Here is a 17,298-nt window from a genome sequence, read left to right as displayed (position 1 = left end):
TGGTCCGAGTTTGGTGGCTCAGGCTCACGCACAACACCAAATCTTGAAATTCATCGAACTCCCTCACAAACCTCCTTCCGCATATATCACACATCACAAGCTCGATTATTTACGCCTACAACTATCCAAACCAATCTTCTTCACAACCCTGGAAACAAGCCAGAGAATGCAATGAAAAATGAAGTGTGTCGCGTCATCTGGAGGCAGTGTAATACCAGAGACACTGTGTCCTGGAACATGAGTAAACCCAGCGGTCCCAAGACTCGTTTCAAAAATAGATTTAATCATTGATTTGTCCAATAGGACAATTTCAGAGATTAAACTGAAAAGAACAGATACTACACTTGATCTAAGCCAATAGGCAAAGAGAGCTAAAGAAGAAAAGAAGAAAAAGGTCAAAAGGTCGGGGAGTGAAAGGTGTATATATAGGCGATGGGAAATTTTTGAAATCGCGCTAGTGTAATGAACGCTAAGACGAATTCAGAGTGGTTTGATGATTGTTTTGGGACAGCTCTAGGGATTCACGTGATGGGAGGGCCACTCACGTCACCCTGTCTGGGCACCCCTCGAAATTTATATTCCGCCGCGTCCGGTTCCTATTCAAACACCAACGGACGACAACAAGAAACACTTATTTTTCTTACTACACCTGTCAATTGGGTGGATATGGTTGAGCATTTTTAGATACAGCTTTATGATCCTATAAACCCACACATCTTATGCTGTGAACAGCAACGCAATCTACACCCAAGAGCTCGGACACGGCTCCCACCCAACCGTCCCAAGCACCATGGCCTCCTCCTCCCCCGACTACGCGCGCATCCAAGCCCTCTACGCCAAAGCGCGCGAAATAAAAGCCAAAGAAGACGCCGCCGCCGCCATCAAAAAAGAAGCCTCCCGCCTCCCCACCGCAGCCGAAAAGCGCGACGCCATCTGCGCCGCCGACTTCCGGCGTCAGTGGAACTGGACGACCCTCTTCTTCACATGGTTGTTCTTGGTTAACGCTGCGGGGATTTACTTCTTTACAAAGGGATTCTTGCTCACGAGGCTGGTGCTGGAGGAGCACTCGACGTGTGCGGACCCGCCGAGGCACTATACACCGGACTCGGCGAGGGAGGGGTGCTGGCATCCGAGGAGCTTTGAGAAGGCGGTTGTGGTTATTGTGGATGCGCTGCGTTATGATTTCGCGGTGCCTGTGAATGGGAGTGAGGAGCAGCCGGCGCTGGCATGTCATAATGCCCTACCCTTCCTATACGAGACGGCTGTTAAGGAACCGCATAATGCGTTTCTCCTCCCGTTCATCGCCGACCCGCCGACTACAACCTTACAGCGCCTGAAGGGACTGACGACGGGGACTTTGCCGACTTTCATCGATGCGGGGAGCAATTTTGCGGGGACGGCGATTGAGGAGGATAATTTGCTCATGCAGCTTAAGGTGGCAGGGAGGCGTATTGCGCATTTGGGGGATGATACGTGGACGGCGCTGTTTCCGGGGTACTTTGAGGAAAATGTTAGTCGTGCCTACGACAGCTTCAATGTGTGGGATCTGCATACTCTCGATAACGGGGTCATCGAGCACGTCATGCCGCTGCTGAAGCAGAAGCCCGCTGGAGCAGCTGGCGTTGGCAAGGAGGACTGGGATGTGCTGATTGCGCACTTCCTGGGCGTTGACCATGCGGGACATCGGTATGGACCGGATCACCCTGCCATGACGGCGAAGCTGGCACAGATGGACGGCGTGCTGCGCGATATCGTAGCTGCGCTTGACGACGACACTCTGCTTGTTGTGATGGGTGATCATGGTATGGATGCTAAGGGCGACCACGGCGGCGAGAGCGACGACGAAGTGCAAGCCGCGCTGTGGATGTACTCGCGCCGCGGGATCTTCGGGCGCACTGCCCCGGAAACGCTGCTGCCACCGGCAACTGCGAAGGATGCTCGCGCTGTGAACCAGATCGATCTCGTGCCCACGCTGGCGCTGCTGCTGGGTCTGCCTATTCCATTTAATAACCTCGGACGCCCAATTGAGGAGGCGTTCGCGGGGCGGAAGGGCAATGACTGGGCAAACCTAGCTAGTGTGGCTGCCATGACGGCCGCTGGTGTGGAGAGGTATCAGGATGCCTATTTCAAGGCTAGGGGCATTGAGGAAGGGAATGCTGGGACGAGGGCGCTTTGGGGGGGTGCGCAGGAGGCGCTACAAAGAAGCCTTGGCGGGGAGAAGGGGACGTACAAGAGGGCGTATGCTCTGCTCACCGCGTATCAGCGGGAGACGCTAGATATTTGCCGTGGACTGTGGGCGCGCTTTGATGTGACGAGTATGGTTCAGGGTCTTGCGATCATGGCTGCGAGTCTGGTGGTGCTTCTCCTCTTCGCGCGGAATGCCGGCACGGATAGCCCTGTTATGTCGCCTGAGCTCGAGCAGGCGGAGCTGCAACTTGAAAAGAACGGTGTGGATGCCCCTGCGAACGCTGATGCGGACGGGATGGACTCCGAGCCAGATGACTTCACAACCTCTGTCGTGAAGGGTGCTTTCATCGGAATCCTCGCTGGCGCCTCTCTCGGCGTCACTGCATCCTCCCTCTCCCCCGAACCGTCGACCATCAACGACACCCTCCTCGGCGCCACAGCCTGCAGTCTTCTCGCCGCCCTCATCGCTGCCGTCGGCTCCCCCCTCCCCTACCGCGCACCCTTCCCCACAACACCGTGGTCGTTCCTCGCGCTGCTCCTCCCCGCCCTCCCCGCCATCGGCTTCGGCGCCAACTCCTTCACAATCTGGGAAGACCAAATCCTGCTCTTCCTCCTCACCACTCTCGGGCTCATCTTCCTCTTCGCCTCCTTTTCGCTCCCCTCGCCCGAGCGAACCCTGGGAATCACGCAAGCCGTCCTCTTCACGCTCCTCACATGGCTCGCCTCCCTGTCTAAACTCTGCCGTGAGGAACAAATGCCTTTCTGCCGCTCTACATATTACGCCTCCGCGACATCCTCCACATCCGCACCCTGGCAACTCGCCCTCCCCTACCTCACTACCCTCCTGCTCCCGTCAGTCTTGAAATCCTACCTCCTCCCCTCCCGCAACTACCGCGGCCCTGCACCGCTCTTCCTCAATACCCTGCGTGCGGGGCTTCTCGCATGCGCCATCTTCTGGACCCTCGACGCCGCTGATGACGGGGCATGGTTCCCCTTCCTCCCTACTGGACTTCTGAAAACCGCGCGCGTAGCTATCGCGCAGGTGGTGCTGGGAATCGGATTTGTCGCCGGACCGGTGGCGTACGCGTACTCATCTCCTTGCGTCAGCATTACCCGCGCTGCTACCCAGGGGCCTTCCAGCACCGCTGCGCCCGCTGCGGCTTCCTCGCGCATGACCGTCACGGTGCTGGGATACGCTAATGCGCAGGGGAGTTCGTACCTGCTTCTCCTCTCGTCACTCCTGCTGCCACTCCTGCTTCTCCAGAAGCCAATGGGCGCCTTCGCGCTCGCGCTAGGCGCGTGGCAGATCCTCGCGCTGGCGGAACTGGTCGATGTGCTGAAACTCCGCGAGTCGCCCATTGCGCCCGTGGCTCTGGCACTGATGGGGTCCTTTTACTATTTCAAGACTGGGCACCAGGCTACGCTGGCCAGTTTGCAGTGGGAGAGCGCGTTTGTGCCATTGCATGCTGTGGTGTACCCGTGGAGCCCCCTGATGGTGGGGTTGAATACTTTTGGTGGCCCGATACTTGCCGGGCTGGGAGTACCGCTTGTGGTGCTGTGGAAGAGGGAGGTTAGGGGGGGAGGGGTGGCGGGGGAGGTGGCGAGGGGGGTGGCGTGGTGGTTGCTTGTTGTGTTGGGGTGGGGGGCGGTGACGGCGGGGGGGGCGGGGTGGTTGAGGAGGCATTTGATGCTGTATAGGGTGTTTAGCCCGAAGTGGATGATGGCGGGGGGGACGGGGTTGGTGGTGCAGGTTGTGGTTGGGGTTGTGGTGTGGTTGGGGGTTGGGAGGTGTGTTGGGGGGGTGGGAGAGGTGTTTGGGTGGGTATAGATGTGTTTATTTGTGAGGTTGGATATTTAGACGTGGATTTGTTGCGGACTAGAGTAACGGAACTAGGCTGCTGCTGTATGTTGAGTGTATATGTATATAATTTTATTGTAAAGCTACATTATACTATCTTCTGCACCTCTAAAGTTCTTGCACCCACTAAGAGGGCTGTCGAAAATGAACCAACAGCTCTGGTTTCCACCACATTACAAACTTTACCCTCATTCAGCCAGTCCAAGCCCTGATTGATTAATTCAAGGTCGTACTTCCATAGCTTTTTAGCCAACAGCAAGTTTATCTCCATGTAGGCAAAGCTGCATTCCGTCCGACTTAGTCCGACTAAGTAATAAACAGGAGCACAGCGATCGCAACTAACTTGCGGCCTAAACATCCTCTTGGTCCCAACGAGAATGGCTGACTGGCCTCCTTAACATCTTGGCTGTTGGGATCAAGCCACCTTTCGGGGTTGAAGTCCATGAGATCCTTAAAATACTTAGAATCATGCGTCACCGCCCATGCGCTCGTGTAGACCTCCGTCTTAAATGAACGAAAGAGTGCTGAACATTCTAATATCCCCTTTATGCGTGAGGTATTCTGAAAGGGTTTGCTCTCATCGACTATCGACAGTCTAGTTTGTGGATGTTATATGTCTATGATAATGAACCTGATGTTTGCACAGGTCTTGTTGCGAGGCTGGGCGAAATGCGGATGAGGATAGGATTGAGCTTAATAAAAAAAATACTAGGCAGAAGAAAAGTAGAGAAAAGGGCACCTTCATCTTACAGTATGGAGATATCTGTCGAAGGTTGGGACCTTTGAGGATGTGAACAAGGGCTTGTTGGTTTTAATATATGCTATGCAGCTGGGATTGATGGATTTGGCCTCACGACATACGACAACATTCCCCCACTCTGTCGAAAACAGAAACGAAAGAGACCCACTATGTTCATAACCCTTCCTGGCATATTTGCCTGCCCCTTGACTCCTATAGCTAGTTTTATGTTCGACATCCTCTATAATAATCAGCTCTGTATTCCCCTAAGCCTCTCCTACTGCCCATAGATTGTTTGTGATAGTGTCAGCAAACGAAGTAATTATACCCCAAGTAACACTAGGACTTTCTGAGCCATAGCAGAAAACTGCGGTCCGATCCGTCGCTCGCTTGGCGCCCCGGGACGTCACCCGGAAATGAAATCTACTGCGCACAGTGTGGGTATGGTGCACGTTGTATAGAGAGTGCACAGCTCGCGTGAGAAATACGATACAGTGGGCATCATAGGAATAGGTGCGATGCAGGTGTAGGTACAGTCGGTAGTGGAGCAAGCTAGAACAGCACCGCACTTATACACTATATTGGAATCATATATACTCTTTTATATAAGTTAAGGGTAGAAAAGCAAAGCCTCATTGCCTCATTGTAGATGCCCCTGCAATTGCGGGTGGCTTCATTACCCAGAGCAGTTAGTAATACCCTCCCTCAGCGTCCCTGCCTGAGGTCTCTGCTGCATTAGCTAAGGTACCAGCGGCCATGTACTGTACGAGTCTCATACTGTACGGAGTAGGAATGTGACATTGGCCTGCACACAGTAGCGCCATATATCCCCCCACTAAAAAGATATTATAGTACTGTAGTACAGCACGACCGTCGATCTCCTTTCCAATGTGAGCAAGGCTAGTCCTGCCATAACTCAGGGAAGCCTATTTACGCAGATCAAAGTGCATTTATATGTAAAGATAATCTAGAAATAGATATTTGCTTAGTTTGAAAACTTGGCCTTAAAATCGGGTGTTCTATACGTTTAGTATGATTGGAAAATCCTGTACATTAACGCGGCCGTTCCTCTCTCCTCTTAAACTCCAACCTCAACCCTGCCAATGGTGCAAGGTAGACCAGAGCAAAACTATACGGGGTAATACCCAAAGGAGGTAAGTTGACTAATAACGGAAATTAGGCAGCAAGGGATGTCCACTTGCGAGGCCGGTTAAGTTAGAGCTGGCATATTCCCAACCTGACCCGGATGTTCCCCATACAGCCTTTATTCTATATTTAGTCTTGCTTGTTCGGCTCTAACTAATTCCGAGTCTATGTGCACTTCTCAAAAAACAAGTCGAGCGGAAGTGTTCAACTTTACATCGTCGAGTTTCACAGCTTTATTTTCAGCAACAGACCATGGCATATCCCAAGAACGTAGGCATTAAGGCCATTGAGATCTATGTCCCTAGCCAGGTACACATTGCGCTTTTTTTTCTCAAGATTCAAAGCTCATCTGACACTGCGTATAGACGTTAGATCAGTCCCAGTTTGAGGCTCACCAAGGTGTATCCACTGGTAAATATACCATTGGTCTTGGTTTAAAGTCCATGAACTTCTGCAACGACCGGGAAGGCAAGTTATGCAGCTAGAATCTACGAATGCCGATTTGAAGAAACCACTCTGACGTCTTGCAGATGTCTGTTCTCTCGCCCTGACCGCTGTCTCGTCCCTCCTCCGCAAGTACTCGATAGACCCACAGTCCATTGGGCGTCTCGAAGTTGGTACAGAATCACCCATTGATAAGGCCAAATCAGTCAAGTCCGTTCTTACCCAACTGTTCGGTGACAACCACTCCTTAGAAGGTGCCGACACAGTTAATGCGTGCTACGGTGGTACCAACGCTTTGTTCAACGCCATTAACTGGGTCGAATCTCGCTCATGGGATGGCCGAGATGCCATTGTCGTTGCTTGCGACATTGCCATTTACAAGGACGTGGCTGCAAAACCCACTGGTGGTGCTGGATCAGTTGCGATTCTTGTTGGCCCCGATGCACCGATCGTATATGTCCCTGCCCTCCGTGGTACATACATGGCTCATGCATACGACTTCTACAAGCCCGACATGAAGTCTGAATACCCGTTAGTAGACGGTCATCTTTCTATTTCCTGCTATCTCTCAGCTCTTGATGGCTGCTACAAGCAACTGCGCAATAACGCCGGCCGCCTCGCTATAGACTCCAAGCTGAAGGAGTGCAACCTAGACGCCGTTGCGGTCTTGAATCGGGAACGCCAAAGCCTAATCGATGTCTTCGATTTCATGGCCTTCCATACGCCTAACTGCAAACTCGTCAGCAAATCTTATGGCCGACTGCTGTACAATGATTTTCTTAGCAACAATGCTGACGTAACATTCAAAAGCGTCCCCAAATCACTCCAAGACCTATCTCACGAAGAGTCACTAAAGTCTAAGGATCTTGAGAGAGAGTTTCTTAGCCTTACCAAGGATCGTTTCACCTCGCGCATCGAGCCATGCATCAAAGATCCTAGCCGCTGCGGAAATATGTACACTGCCAGCCTATACTGCTCACTTATCAGCGTTCTGTCGCACGTCGGGTCTGACAAGCTACAGAACAAGACGATTGGCATGTTTAGCTACGGTAGTGGGATTGCCAGTACGCTGTTCACGCTGAAGGTAGTAGGTGATGTGAGCAGTATTGTTGGGAAGATTGATTTCGCGAGGAGATTGGAGGCAAGACACGTCGCCAACCCGCAGGAATATGACGAAGTGTGTATTTTTTTTCTTTCTTTCTTATGGCACAATGGTTCTTGCTCTTCCTAATATCCCTCCTTATGACTATCACGAACAATGGCTGACCCTCACTAAACAGGCTTGCAAGTTGCGCGAAGCAGCATACGGCCAGAAGAACTACACGCCGACCGGTGACTTGGATAGTATTGGCGAAGGAGTGTACTATCTAGAGCATATTGACGACCAATTCCGACGAACATATGCCGTTAAGGGGGCGAATACGAATGGCGTCAACGGTGTACACTAATGATGATACACATCTCAAAAGACTTCAACATATCACCCTGGCACTCCATCGCATTCATAGAATAGCACTCATATAAATCGCTAGAGATTACATTTACTGCTCTTTCTCTTACCCGCACCATTAAGTCTTATCTTCCCTAACTCGTACTGTTAACTTAACCATCAACTTCGGCTTCTTTCGTAGTAATTGCATCCGACTCTCCCATTCCCAGTCCACCTCATCACCTATTCTCTCAATTCTATACCTCCAAATCAACCTGTATAACGCAATATTCATCTCTGACCACGCAAGACTTCGCCCCAAAGAACTCCTACTCCCCAAGCTAAACGGCCGCGTTGCATCTGACGCATCTGTTTTATTCTTGCCTAACCAACGCTCAGGGATGAAATCTTTCGGGTTAGCGAAGTTTTGTGGAGAGATAGATGCGGCATAGGGGTTTGTGCTAACGATGAATCCTTTGGGACAGGGTGGACTAGCTGAACCAATGTCAGGCGGAAATAGGAGCTCCAACACCACGATCTTGCGTAAGGTTATTTCGATAGAATTATGACAATACCATGGTGAAAGCCGCGCATCTAGTCTAGTTATCCGCAAATATTCCTATACGAAGCTTACGCTTACTTACCCATGTAAAGAAAGGAGTGGCTCGTTAATTTCTTTGCGGGCACCCAGAGGAGAAGAAGGGGGTAGCAGCTGAGACACTAGAACGAGGATACTACAATACTTAAGTTGCAGCAACATGAGCGGTAGGATATTGACGACGAGTCACCTGTGTCATTGGATAATCTTTTGGGGCGTGGCCATTATGGATAATGACCATTTTGCTATGTAAAGACTGGTTTCGTGTTGATAAGGTGGCGGAGCATTGCCGCGTACTTTGTTTCCCAGGAGCTATCTCTGTTTTTTCGGTTTTTAGGGGCCGAGGTTGCGTTTTCGGCTTCGATTCTCTCTCTCTTCTTGGCGCAGCCAGCGCCTGACAAGTTGGGTGCCACATGGAGATATCCGGTGCTTCTTATCACTGGTTACCGGACGGATGCTGTTGTTGTGGATGCGTTTCCTGGGTGCGTTTCCTGGGACCCTCACCAGCTGACTTCGGGATATCTATGGTAGATTTGGAGGATGCTGGTCTAACTATCTTAGCAACGAGCTATTTTTCCGTGTCATCACGGCCACGGCGCAGTGGAGAGGAGATGCAGGCTCTCTATTTTCGTCTCCCCTTTTTGGCCCGTCTTTGGCTGCGCTTCTTTTCAATATTCTAACTTTGGGTAAATATGTTAGATATTTGCTGACATGAAGGCTTCCAGGAAGCACCACCTAAGTAAAATCTGGCATCGGCTATGACTTCGAGAATATTAAATGGAATCTTATCTCACGAGTAGAGACAGAGATAAACTCAATCCTCACAAATTACCCCACAAACTACAAATTAGCTCACTGCTACGGCCTCACCGAAACCGCCCAAGCCGCTCAAAATGCATCCTGGTATATAAATCCACAAAAGCTTCTTGGCATGGTAATAAGAGAAGGCTCATAGGCTAGCCTTAATTCTCAACTAGCACACCTTATTTTAATGTTGGTGATAATCTACTTTATGAGCCGCAAGCCGCGTATGCACTGACGCGTCGCTACGGCAGTGAGAACCATTTCGCATTGACTTTTAATTTTCCCCATGCTTCTGCAAGGGACCCCTCCCACAAGCTTTCAGGATCGCAATACCCCTTTTAGGATCTATCAATCTTGTTCTAGCTGGTCCCTTGGCCTTGCTTGGTTCAGACAAGCTTACTATTAGCGCCGTGTAATTGGCTGGCACGAGGTCGTCGAGTTTACAACAGAAAGGATAATTCCGTCGTTCATGTAGATTGAAGTCTAGAGTTCGCAAATCCCCAGATTTTCACATATAGTAGGTTACGTATGCATCTATGTTCTATCTCAAGCCTTCATGTGCTGCTCCACTACCTCGAAGGGTTTACCGGCATGAAGGTTAAATAGACTCACGATACCTTCCTTATTATCCATTCTGTTCGATATCCGCAGAGAATATTGCACCTACATACTCATATTTTTTACAATGGTCTACTTTTCCAAGGCCTTCGTTGCCGCCGTCGCGGCCGTCCTTGCCACGCAGGTTGTCGCCCATCCCGAACACGACATTTCCCAGGAGATCGCCGAGCGGAATGCATTTCTGAAGAACTCTGCCCGTCGCGACCTCTCCCACTGCGCTGATGCCCTCCGCAAGCGCGGTGTAGAAGATGCGTCCGTCAAGCGCCGGGAGGATGCCATTGCGAAGGCTCGGGCTGATCGCGGTTTGCCCCTGAGTGAGCCTTCCCCAGACACTCTTGACTGTAACAGAACTAACACTTATTCTAGAACGTCGCGAGGTCGTGAGAAGAGATGCCACGGACGAATCTCACCTATCCTCCTTGGATGTTAGCCCGACCACTTCAGGCGTGGAAGATATCATCTTCTCCAACTCATCGTGCCTCCTCTCGCCTGAAGGAGAAGAAGGCCCCTTCTGTACCTACCCCCGACCGCTCCTCATCGCCCCTGTTAACCTCTTCAGATGTCCAAGGAGAGTACGTTCGCTCTGACATCAGAGACGACCAGCCGGGTGTCGAAGTTATCCTCGACCTGCAATTCATCGACATCTCGACCTGCCTCCCCATCGTCGACCTCACAGCCGACATCTGGCACTGCAACTCCACCGGCGTCTACGCCGGCGTCATCTCGCAAGGAAACGGCGACTCCACCGATGCCTCCAATATCGACGCCACCTTCCTCCGCGGCCTGCAGGCCACTGACGAAAACGGTGTCGCGCAGTTCACCTCCATCTTCCCCGGCCACTACTCCGGGCGCGCAACACACGTCCACGTTGAAGCGCACCTCAACGGCGAGGTCCTGTCAAACAACACGTACACCGGCGGCACCATCGCGCACATCGGACAGTTCTTCTTCGATCAGGACCTGATTACCGAGGTTGAGGCGCTGAGCCCGTACTCTACTAACACAATCGCAATCACCACGAACGCCGAGGACCGCGTCGTGCAGGGCGAGCTGGTGAACGACTCCGATCCGATGCTGAACTATGTGCTCCTTGGAGAGACGGTGGTAGATGGACTCTTCATGTGGATTTCGCTTGCGGTTAATAGCACCGCGACATATACGGCGTCGCCAGCAGCTGAGCTTGCAGCCGATGGCGGACATGCTGTTGAGGGTGGTGGAAATGTTGGTGGAGGCAGTGGCGGCGGAGCAATGGGTAATGGCACCATGCCGTCTGGTGGAGGACCGAGTGGCACTGCGCCTCCGGGCGTCGTCGGGACAGATGTTGGTTCTGCGAGCGTGACCGCTACTGGTATGGTACAGCTTCTGTGGTTTTGAGCGCATCTGCTAATATTGTGTCTTGTACAGTAAATGGTACTTCGTCTGTGACGTCTGCGATCATGACAGCCACTTTCACTTCTGGCGGTGAGAATAGAAACATACCTGGGTTTGCCAAGCTTGGGTTCAAGAAGCCAAAATCTGGGAAGGAGGCAGCTAAGAAGCATGGAGCCAAGGGGCAGTGAGCTAAGGGATTTTTAGTTAGAGTTTTGGTTTGGGGGGAGGGTTGCTGTGAGCTACCATGTAAACGTTACCAGTTTGCCTATTCTGTAGATTCTATTCTCGCTTTTGAGGGGCTCTGCATCAATGCAGTTTTAATTGTTCCCTCCATTTGCTTCTACCACGTTGTGATATGATGCGTCCAGCTTTGTCGAGGAGCATCCACGATGTGCTTTCGCATTCCTTTCTGTCCTGCAGGTGACAAAAGTGCTTCCCCTGGTAACAGGCAGCAGCAGACAACAGGGGTCTCAAGCAGGGTCCGTGCCAAGAATGCTTCTATGAGCCGCCCCTGCTTTTATTCCCATCGTGAAACGTGAAAGCGCTACTCTGGTTCGCCATATAAAGCGATCCATTCAGGGCGAATGGCAAGGCTGATTATGAGTTATTAGGCATTAAACTGTTGTTGTCATAATTAATTGAATATTATAGTTTGGAACAATTTTGCCGTCGACAAGGCTGTGGTAAGGCTGGGGTAGTCTCGAGATCTTCTTATCCGCTGGCCGGTGCCTGGATTGCACAGACCCCTTTTAAATAGTTTGTTTTGAACCCAAGCCGTCTGTGGCGTCGTACACCCACAAATATAATATGGTAAGGTGAGGGGTATTACACCACAATATGGCGACCCACAGCTTGTCACAGGAAAGTTCCGTAAAGCCAAGAAGCTATTGACAGAGGCGCTTTGTGAGGCTTTCCAGCTGAGAGGACGAGGTCGGGAGTGACGGGTTAAGCTGTACATAAAAGGTTGGGACCTTCCTCCAAACAAACAGGACACTCTTCATTTTACAAACCAGCTCTTTCTCTCATTCGTACAAAATACCCCCTCTCGTCCTCCAGTTATACTAGAAACTATGTCTGCCGATAAAGCCCCCGCAGATAAGCTTCCTCTTGCTATCCGCAAAAATGGTAAGTCACCCCACCATCTTGCCAGTATATTTAAAGACTTGACTAATTGGCCTGGATAGTGCGCGATAGCTGGGAGAACAAGAAGCCAGAACTCGAAGCCCAGCTTCTAACCCTGCTCGGGGAAGCCTGGACGTTCGACGTCAACCCACTCGCCATCTATCCCTACGCAGAGGAGGGGTCTTACGGACACAGTTCCCTCGGCGACTGCATTTATGCGTGAGTCTTAGCATTTTCTAATTCAATCCCACCTTGAGACTGAATTAATGAATTGCCAGCTACATCGACGGGTTCATTTACCAGTTGAAGTACTTCCTTTCCCAGCACGGCGAGGAAGGCAAGACCGAGCTTAACACCGTCGCCCCAACCCACACCATTACCCTCGTTGCATCACCCAAGTTCAGCTACTGCGGCACCGACATCGAAGAGGGCAAACTGCGCCTCCTCTTCAACCCCACCTGCCTCGGTACTAACATCGACCAAGCGGGCCAGAAGCTCGCTGAGACTCTCTCTGCCGCCCCACAACCCGAGGGCGCCTCGCCACTTAGCTATACCGCACGCAACTCCATCAAGACCAACTACGACGAGAAGATTGGTTCCTACCTCGAGCAGGCGCGCAAGGCACTGCAAAATGAGAAGTTCGCGTTTGACCCTTCTTGGGAGCAGCTGGCTGCTGGCCTGAAAGGGGGAAAGGACGTGAGAGACGATTGGGAGACGAACCTTGGCAACTTCGCGACAAGCTACTTCGAAGGTTTCGTCAGTGCACTTACTTACCAGAAGTTTCACGAGGACGAGATGCTGAGAGAGGGGCTAGAGGAGGCGGCGCCAAATGGAGTTCTCAAGCTAAGAATCGTCGACAAGTTGACGACTGGCCAGTCGAGCTATAACGAGATCACCCTGGACAATGGGGATTTGGTCATTCAGGTAAGCTGTTCCCACTCATAAATGTGTTTGAACAGATACTAAAAACTATCGGTTAGACCACCCCTAGCTACTTTGGCACAAATGTCCATGATGCTGCTAGCAAGCTCATGGATATCCTATAAACTGTCACATATGTTGCTCTGCTCTATAGCCTTTTTAGATGACCACTATTTATGCCGTAGAATAGGCTAGTTTCTGTAGGTAGAGAAATGAGCATAGGATAACCTTCTGGTAGAATATTAAGATTACAGTATAAGCTAGAGTAGGCCATCAAACGCGACCAGGATAGAATATAAATCAATCTAACCTGTTCAATCCCGTCCCCGCCTGTTTTCATCAGAACCAGTTAGCTACAGTAAAATATTACCCTATTAGCAATCGCAGTTATCACACGTATGGCCTTGGCGAGCGTGGCTTGATGCTGCAATATAGCCGTGCCGTGGGGCGTTTACAAGCTCAGCCTTGGCTACAGGAGCTGAGCTCCAAGGCAGAACCCATCACTCACGAACCTACAAGGGTCAATTCGTATTAATTGCTTCCGACTTCCCCGCTGCAACCTCTGGTCCTGAATGCAAGGGAGACACAACGCTCACTCGTAGCTCAAAGACCCCCCGCCCGCAACTCGGCCCATACACCACTACGCACCTATTCCCAAAACCGATAAAATGGCATCAGCTACCCTGTATGGCCCTTCGTCTATTTTTCCGCTCGTTAATCTAACTCTCAGCTATTTTCAGGCCACTGCGTCTGCGCAGCAACATCCGTGACCTTGTCACCTCCCCGACTTCTGCCGTTGCCATCCGCACCGCCAGCCTGGGAAAGACAATCGGATACCCCATCTCTCTCGATCCGGAATGGCCAATTCTCTGGGCTGCGTTACAGCCGTACTACGATGATCCCGCGACATTCATCCCTGGTATCGCAAGGGTTATCGTCTCGTGGTGTGATGTGTTTACTGCGTGGCTAGAGGCCGAAGAGAATGAGGATGGCGTGGAAAGGTTGTTGGAGGAGATGAATCCCGTGGTGAAGGTTGTTGTTGAGGTGAGTCCTAGCTCTCTTATGCTTCTTCTGTTGGGCTCTTTCTTTATTCTGTGAGCAGAGAACGATTCAAGAAGTGGGGAAGGCGATGCAGCTGCGGCGGTTACTAAGTAGTTCAACAGGTATTGACGACAGGAACAAGGCCCTCCACGGCATGGCTTCCAGGCAAACAGCTCTTCGTCATCGGACTCCCAAAAGCCGTACTACCCCCAGCCGGCACAATCCACGCAGGTCTCTCATCAGACTTTCTCTCTCTCTTCGCGCCACTCTCTTCATCATCTCTCGATGCTCCAGTCTCAACCATTGCATCCGAAGACCCCGAATGGGCTGACGTCTCGATCGAACCCCAAAACCGCACGCCTGCGGCTCTTCCACGTCAAAGCATCGCGGCCCAAGAAAGCGCCAGTGACCGGCTCCCAGACCTTGCTCTCATTCCCCGCCCAGAAGAGCTGCTCAGGAGGCCCCCTTACTGGCTCCTTGTGAGCCAGGATATGGATAACCGCGTTGTTATCCAGGGAAGCCATGCGCCCAGCTTAGAGTGCATGGAAGCCTATCTAAAGCGGTGGTGTAGAGGAAACCCGCATCGTGTTGACCGCGTAGGTTCTCTTCAGTTTCCCGTTTTCTGGATATCCTCACGTATTTGTTTTTAAAGGAGATCGGCTGACGCGTAGTGAGTTTAGCCACCTGTGGTGGAGGTTAAAATGGAGCAGTCGGCATTTGGGGTCGGGCTGATGAACGATACGCTGGTTCTACAGGGACAGGCGGGGAAGGTAAGTGTCATGTTGGTGTTGGTATTTATTGAGTCTGTCCTGGAATACGCGCCTGTATTGGAGACTTCAACGGCCGGGAGAGTATGGGAGTTTAAGAGAGTTAAAGGGTTTAAATAATTCTGTCGGTATTATAAATTAATATGGTATTTTAGTCCAACTTATACAGCTTCTAAACCACGGTTTATGTACTAATCCAACCCCTGCGATGATCTCGCACCACTCTGTCCCTCTCCATTCCTCTCATCTTCCCACAGTTCTGTATTCCAACAACTAGTCCGACGGGGCAACTCCAACTGAGGGCAAATCTTCTCCACTGGAGTAACATCATCGTAGAACTCAGGGAACATCTCTAAAAAACCAACGTCCATGCGCCAGTGACGGATTTCTAGGAGGTGGTTCCAGAATGTGCCAGAGAATCGGACATAGCCAGATTTCTTGTCCGTGGCAAATGCCTCCCCGAGACCATACGGCCAGTGGAATCGGAAGGAATGAGCAAAAGTCTGCCAGAAACTCTCGGTGAGGATGTACCGTTCTGATAGCACGAGCCGCTCGCGCAGACCGGGCCTGTGATTTAGTTATAAGCAGAGAGCGCAGGAAGAGATGAAGGGCAAAAGCTAACCAGGCGAAGTAGTCCATCACATAGTCGTGTGGGAATTGTTTCTGTGTCGGTCTATTTATTATTAGTGACCGGATATCAGGAAAATTTAGAGGGCACTGTACCGAGGTCTATACCATTGTGGTAATTCTTGATATGACTCGGCTTTGACTCGACACTATTTCATCCTTTCAGTTAGGCAATGCCCTATTATTATAAGAACGCCAGGCTTTACTCACGATAAGCATCTTGTAAATAGTAGCCAGCATGACTAGCCTCGTGATATCGCTAGTATCACGGAAAATAAGATCGTCAATTCGACGCAGCGTTCGCCGGAGTGGACATATTGTATGCTGACACTCCACGGTCTCCCAGCCGTAGAGAATCGCCCGAATAAGGAAATCCTCGTTGGCTTGCTCCTGCAGGATAACATCTCTCCTATGTAGATGGAGCACCCTACTCAGCTCGACGTTGCAGGATGCTGTTATTTTCCTACTTTCGTATGGCTGTGTGGTCGTAGTATTTGTATTTGAGAAGACGGGCAGAGGGCTAAATATCGGGCCCTCAGTTATAGTCTGGCTTTCATATCCGTCCTCCAATGGCGAGAGGTACTGCAGGTCGGCGGCACTATTGCTAGCAAAGATATCGATGCCGAATGACGAATTGATCATCGAACTGCAACTGGATTGTCGGCGGAGAGCGTCGTCAATCCGCGATGTATGCAGCAAATTGTTGGGCGATGGCAGGGCAAATGTGTGCGGCGTATAATGTTCACTTGGCAGAATCGCTCCCGCGAGGGCGTTTTGAGTGATGTGGGCTGTTGGCATAAAGGCAGATGGCGACAGCTGCTCAATGAGATCGTGCTCAGTAGGATCGCGGGCTTCGCTCGCATTCAAGCCGGCTGCTTGCGGTTCGAACCAGACCGCGGGGTCTATAATGTGTGCTAAGTCCATATCTGCAACCACAGTATCGAATTGGAGGGCATTGTGGACTCTCTCTTCCTCGCCCTGGTTAGGACGGGCCGTGTAAGCTGACTGGCTGCACCGTGCTGCTGCGAGTTCCGCCTCCAACTGTGTGATTCGCGCCTCTCTCTCCCGCCGTTTTCCTCGCTGTGCCAGCCTGTCCACTGCCCGTTTCCTCGCCCGTTGCTCCTTGGTCATGACGCGCCCTGAGCTCCAGGGCTTCACGGGAGCCTGGCATTTCGAATCGCCGTCAAACACCGTAGTCGCACGCGCCTGCGTCTTCGGGGTCTTCGGCATGATAGCTAGCATATATTATATATTGATGGTCGACTGTAAGAACCTTGAATTGACATACAGTAATAGCGTGTCAGGGTTCTCATCCAGGTGAGTGGAAGATGTGTTCGTTGCTCTATCCGCGTCTTCTGACATTGGACGTTAGGGGCGGAAGATCTATGAATAGGAAACGCGGGGCCCCGGATTGTGTAGACTCCGCACGACCTGTGCGACTCGCACATGCATGAAGCGGGGCATATGGTAGCGGGGAGATCATCGTGGTTGGCTAGATTCAATATGATATGACGTATACAGCTAGGTGCTGGAAGTACTTGTTACTCTTCAGCCACTAAACGCGCCCCCAGAGCGGGGTACTACTCATCAACCTCGATGTATCCATAGTATAGAATGATAGCATTC

General features: G+C 51.3%; 6 protein-coding genes across 6 annotated transcripts; 5 read left to right on the top strand and 1 right to left on the bottom strand.

The window, feature by feature from the left end:
- Positions 1-590: 590 nt before the first annotated feature.
- Positions 591-4,015, top strand: GPI13 (mannose-ethanolamine phosphotransferase gpi13; the record flags this gene model as incomplete). Its single annotated transcript, XM_018273790.2, has 1 exon — positions 591-4,015. The coding sequence occupies exon 1, from the start codon at positions 791-793 to the stop codon at positions 4,013-4,015; it is 3,225 nt and encodes a 1,074-aa protein (XP_018131230.1). The 5' UTR covers positions 591-790.
- A 2,012-nt stretch (positions 4,016-6,027) lies between these two features.
- VE01_04314 (uncharacterized protein) lies at positions 6,028-7,959 on the top strand. Its single transcript, XM_059463606.1, has 4 exons — positions 6,028-6,239; positions 6,296-6,398; positions 6,461-7,551; positions 7,655-7,959. Exons 1-4 carry the CDS (start codon positions 6,183-6,185, stop codon positions 7,820-7,822), a joined length of 1,419 nt encoding a protein of 472 aa, XP_059319764.1. The 5' UTR covers positions 6,028-6,182; the 3' UTR covers positions 7,823-7,959.
- A 1,543-nt stretch (positions 7,960-9,502) lies between these two features.
- Positions 9,503-11,493, top strand: VE01_04313 (uncharacterized protein). The gene is made up of 4 exons (XM_018273788.2): positions 9,503-10,137; positions 10,190-10,336; positions 10,383-11,171; positions 11,228-11,493. Exons 1-4 carry the CDS (start codon positions 9,891-9,893, stop codon positions 11,380-11,382), a joined length of 1,338 nt encoding a protein of 445 aa, XP_018131131.1. The 5' UTR covers positions 9,503-9,890; the 3' UTR covers positions 11,383-11,493.
- A 388-nt stretch (positions 11,494-11,881) lies between these two features.
- VE01_04312 (uncharacterized protein) lies at positions 11,882-13,529 on the top strand. Its single transcript, XM_018273787.2, has 4 exons — positions 11,882-12,319; positions 12,379-12,535; positions 12,595-13,240; positions 13,297-13,529. The coding sequence occupies exons 1-4, from the start codon at positions 12,265-12,267 to the stop codon at positions 13,360-13,362; spliced, it is 924 nt and encodes a 307-aa protein (XP_018131216.1). The 5' UTR covers positions 11,882-12,264; the 3' UTR covers positions 13,363-13,529.
- Positions 13,530-13,796: 267 nt separating this feature from the next.
- On the top strand, positions 13,797-15,174 carry VE01_04311 (uncharacterized protein). Its single transcript, XM_059463605.1, has 4 exons — positions 13,797-13,922; positions 13,978-14,281; positions 14,401-14,874; positions 14,959-15,174. Exons 1-4 carry the CDS (start codon positions 13,906-13,908, stop codon positions 15,163-15,165), a joined length of 1,002 nt encoding a protein of 333 aa, XP_059319766.1. The 5' UTR covers positions 13,797-13,905; the 3' UTR covers positions 15,166-15,174.
- Positions 15,170-17,057, bottom strand: VE01_04310 (uncharacterized protein). Its single transcript, XM_018273785.2, has 4 exons — positions 15,883-17,057; positions 15,769-15,821; positions 15,668-15,718; positions 15,170-15,612 (listed from the first exon to the last, which is right to left on the bottom strand). Exons 1-4 carry the CDS (start codon positions 16,912-16,914, stop codon positions 15,237-15,239), a joined length of 1,512 nt encoding a protein of 503 aa, XP_018131130.2. The 5' UTR covers positions 16,915-17,057; the 3' UTR covers positions 15,170-15,236.
- Positions 17,058-17,298: the final 241 nt, after the last annotated feature.

The sequence above is a fragment of the Pseudogymnoascus verrucosus genome (assembly GCF_001662655.1).
Source record: "Pseudogymnoascus verrucosus strain UAMH 10579 unplaced genomic scaffold scaffold_17, whole genome shotgun sequence".
Taxonomy (NCBI): Eukaryota; Fungi; Ascomycota; class Leotiomycetes; order Thelebolales; family Thelebolaceae; genus Pseudogymnoascus; species Pseudogymnoascus verrucosus.
The sequence above is the reverse complement of the archived record's forward strand: the minus strand, read 5'-3'. Positions and strand labels throughout refer to the sequence as shown.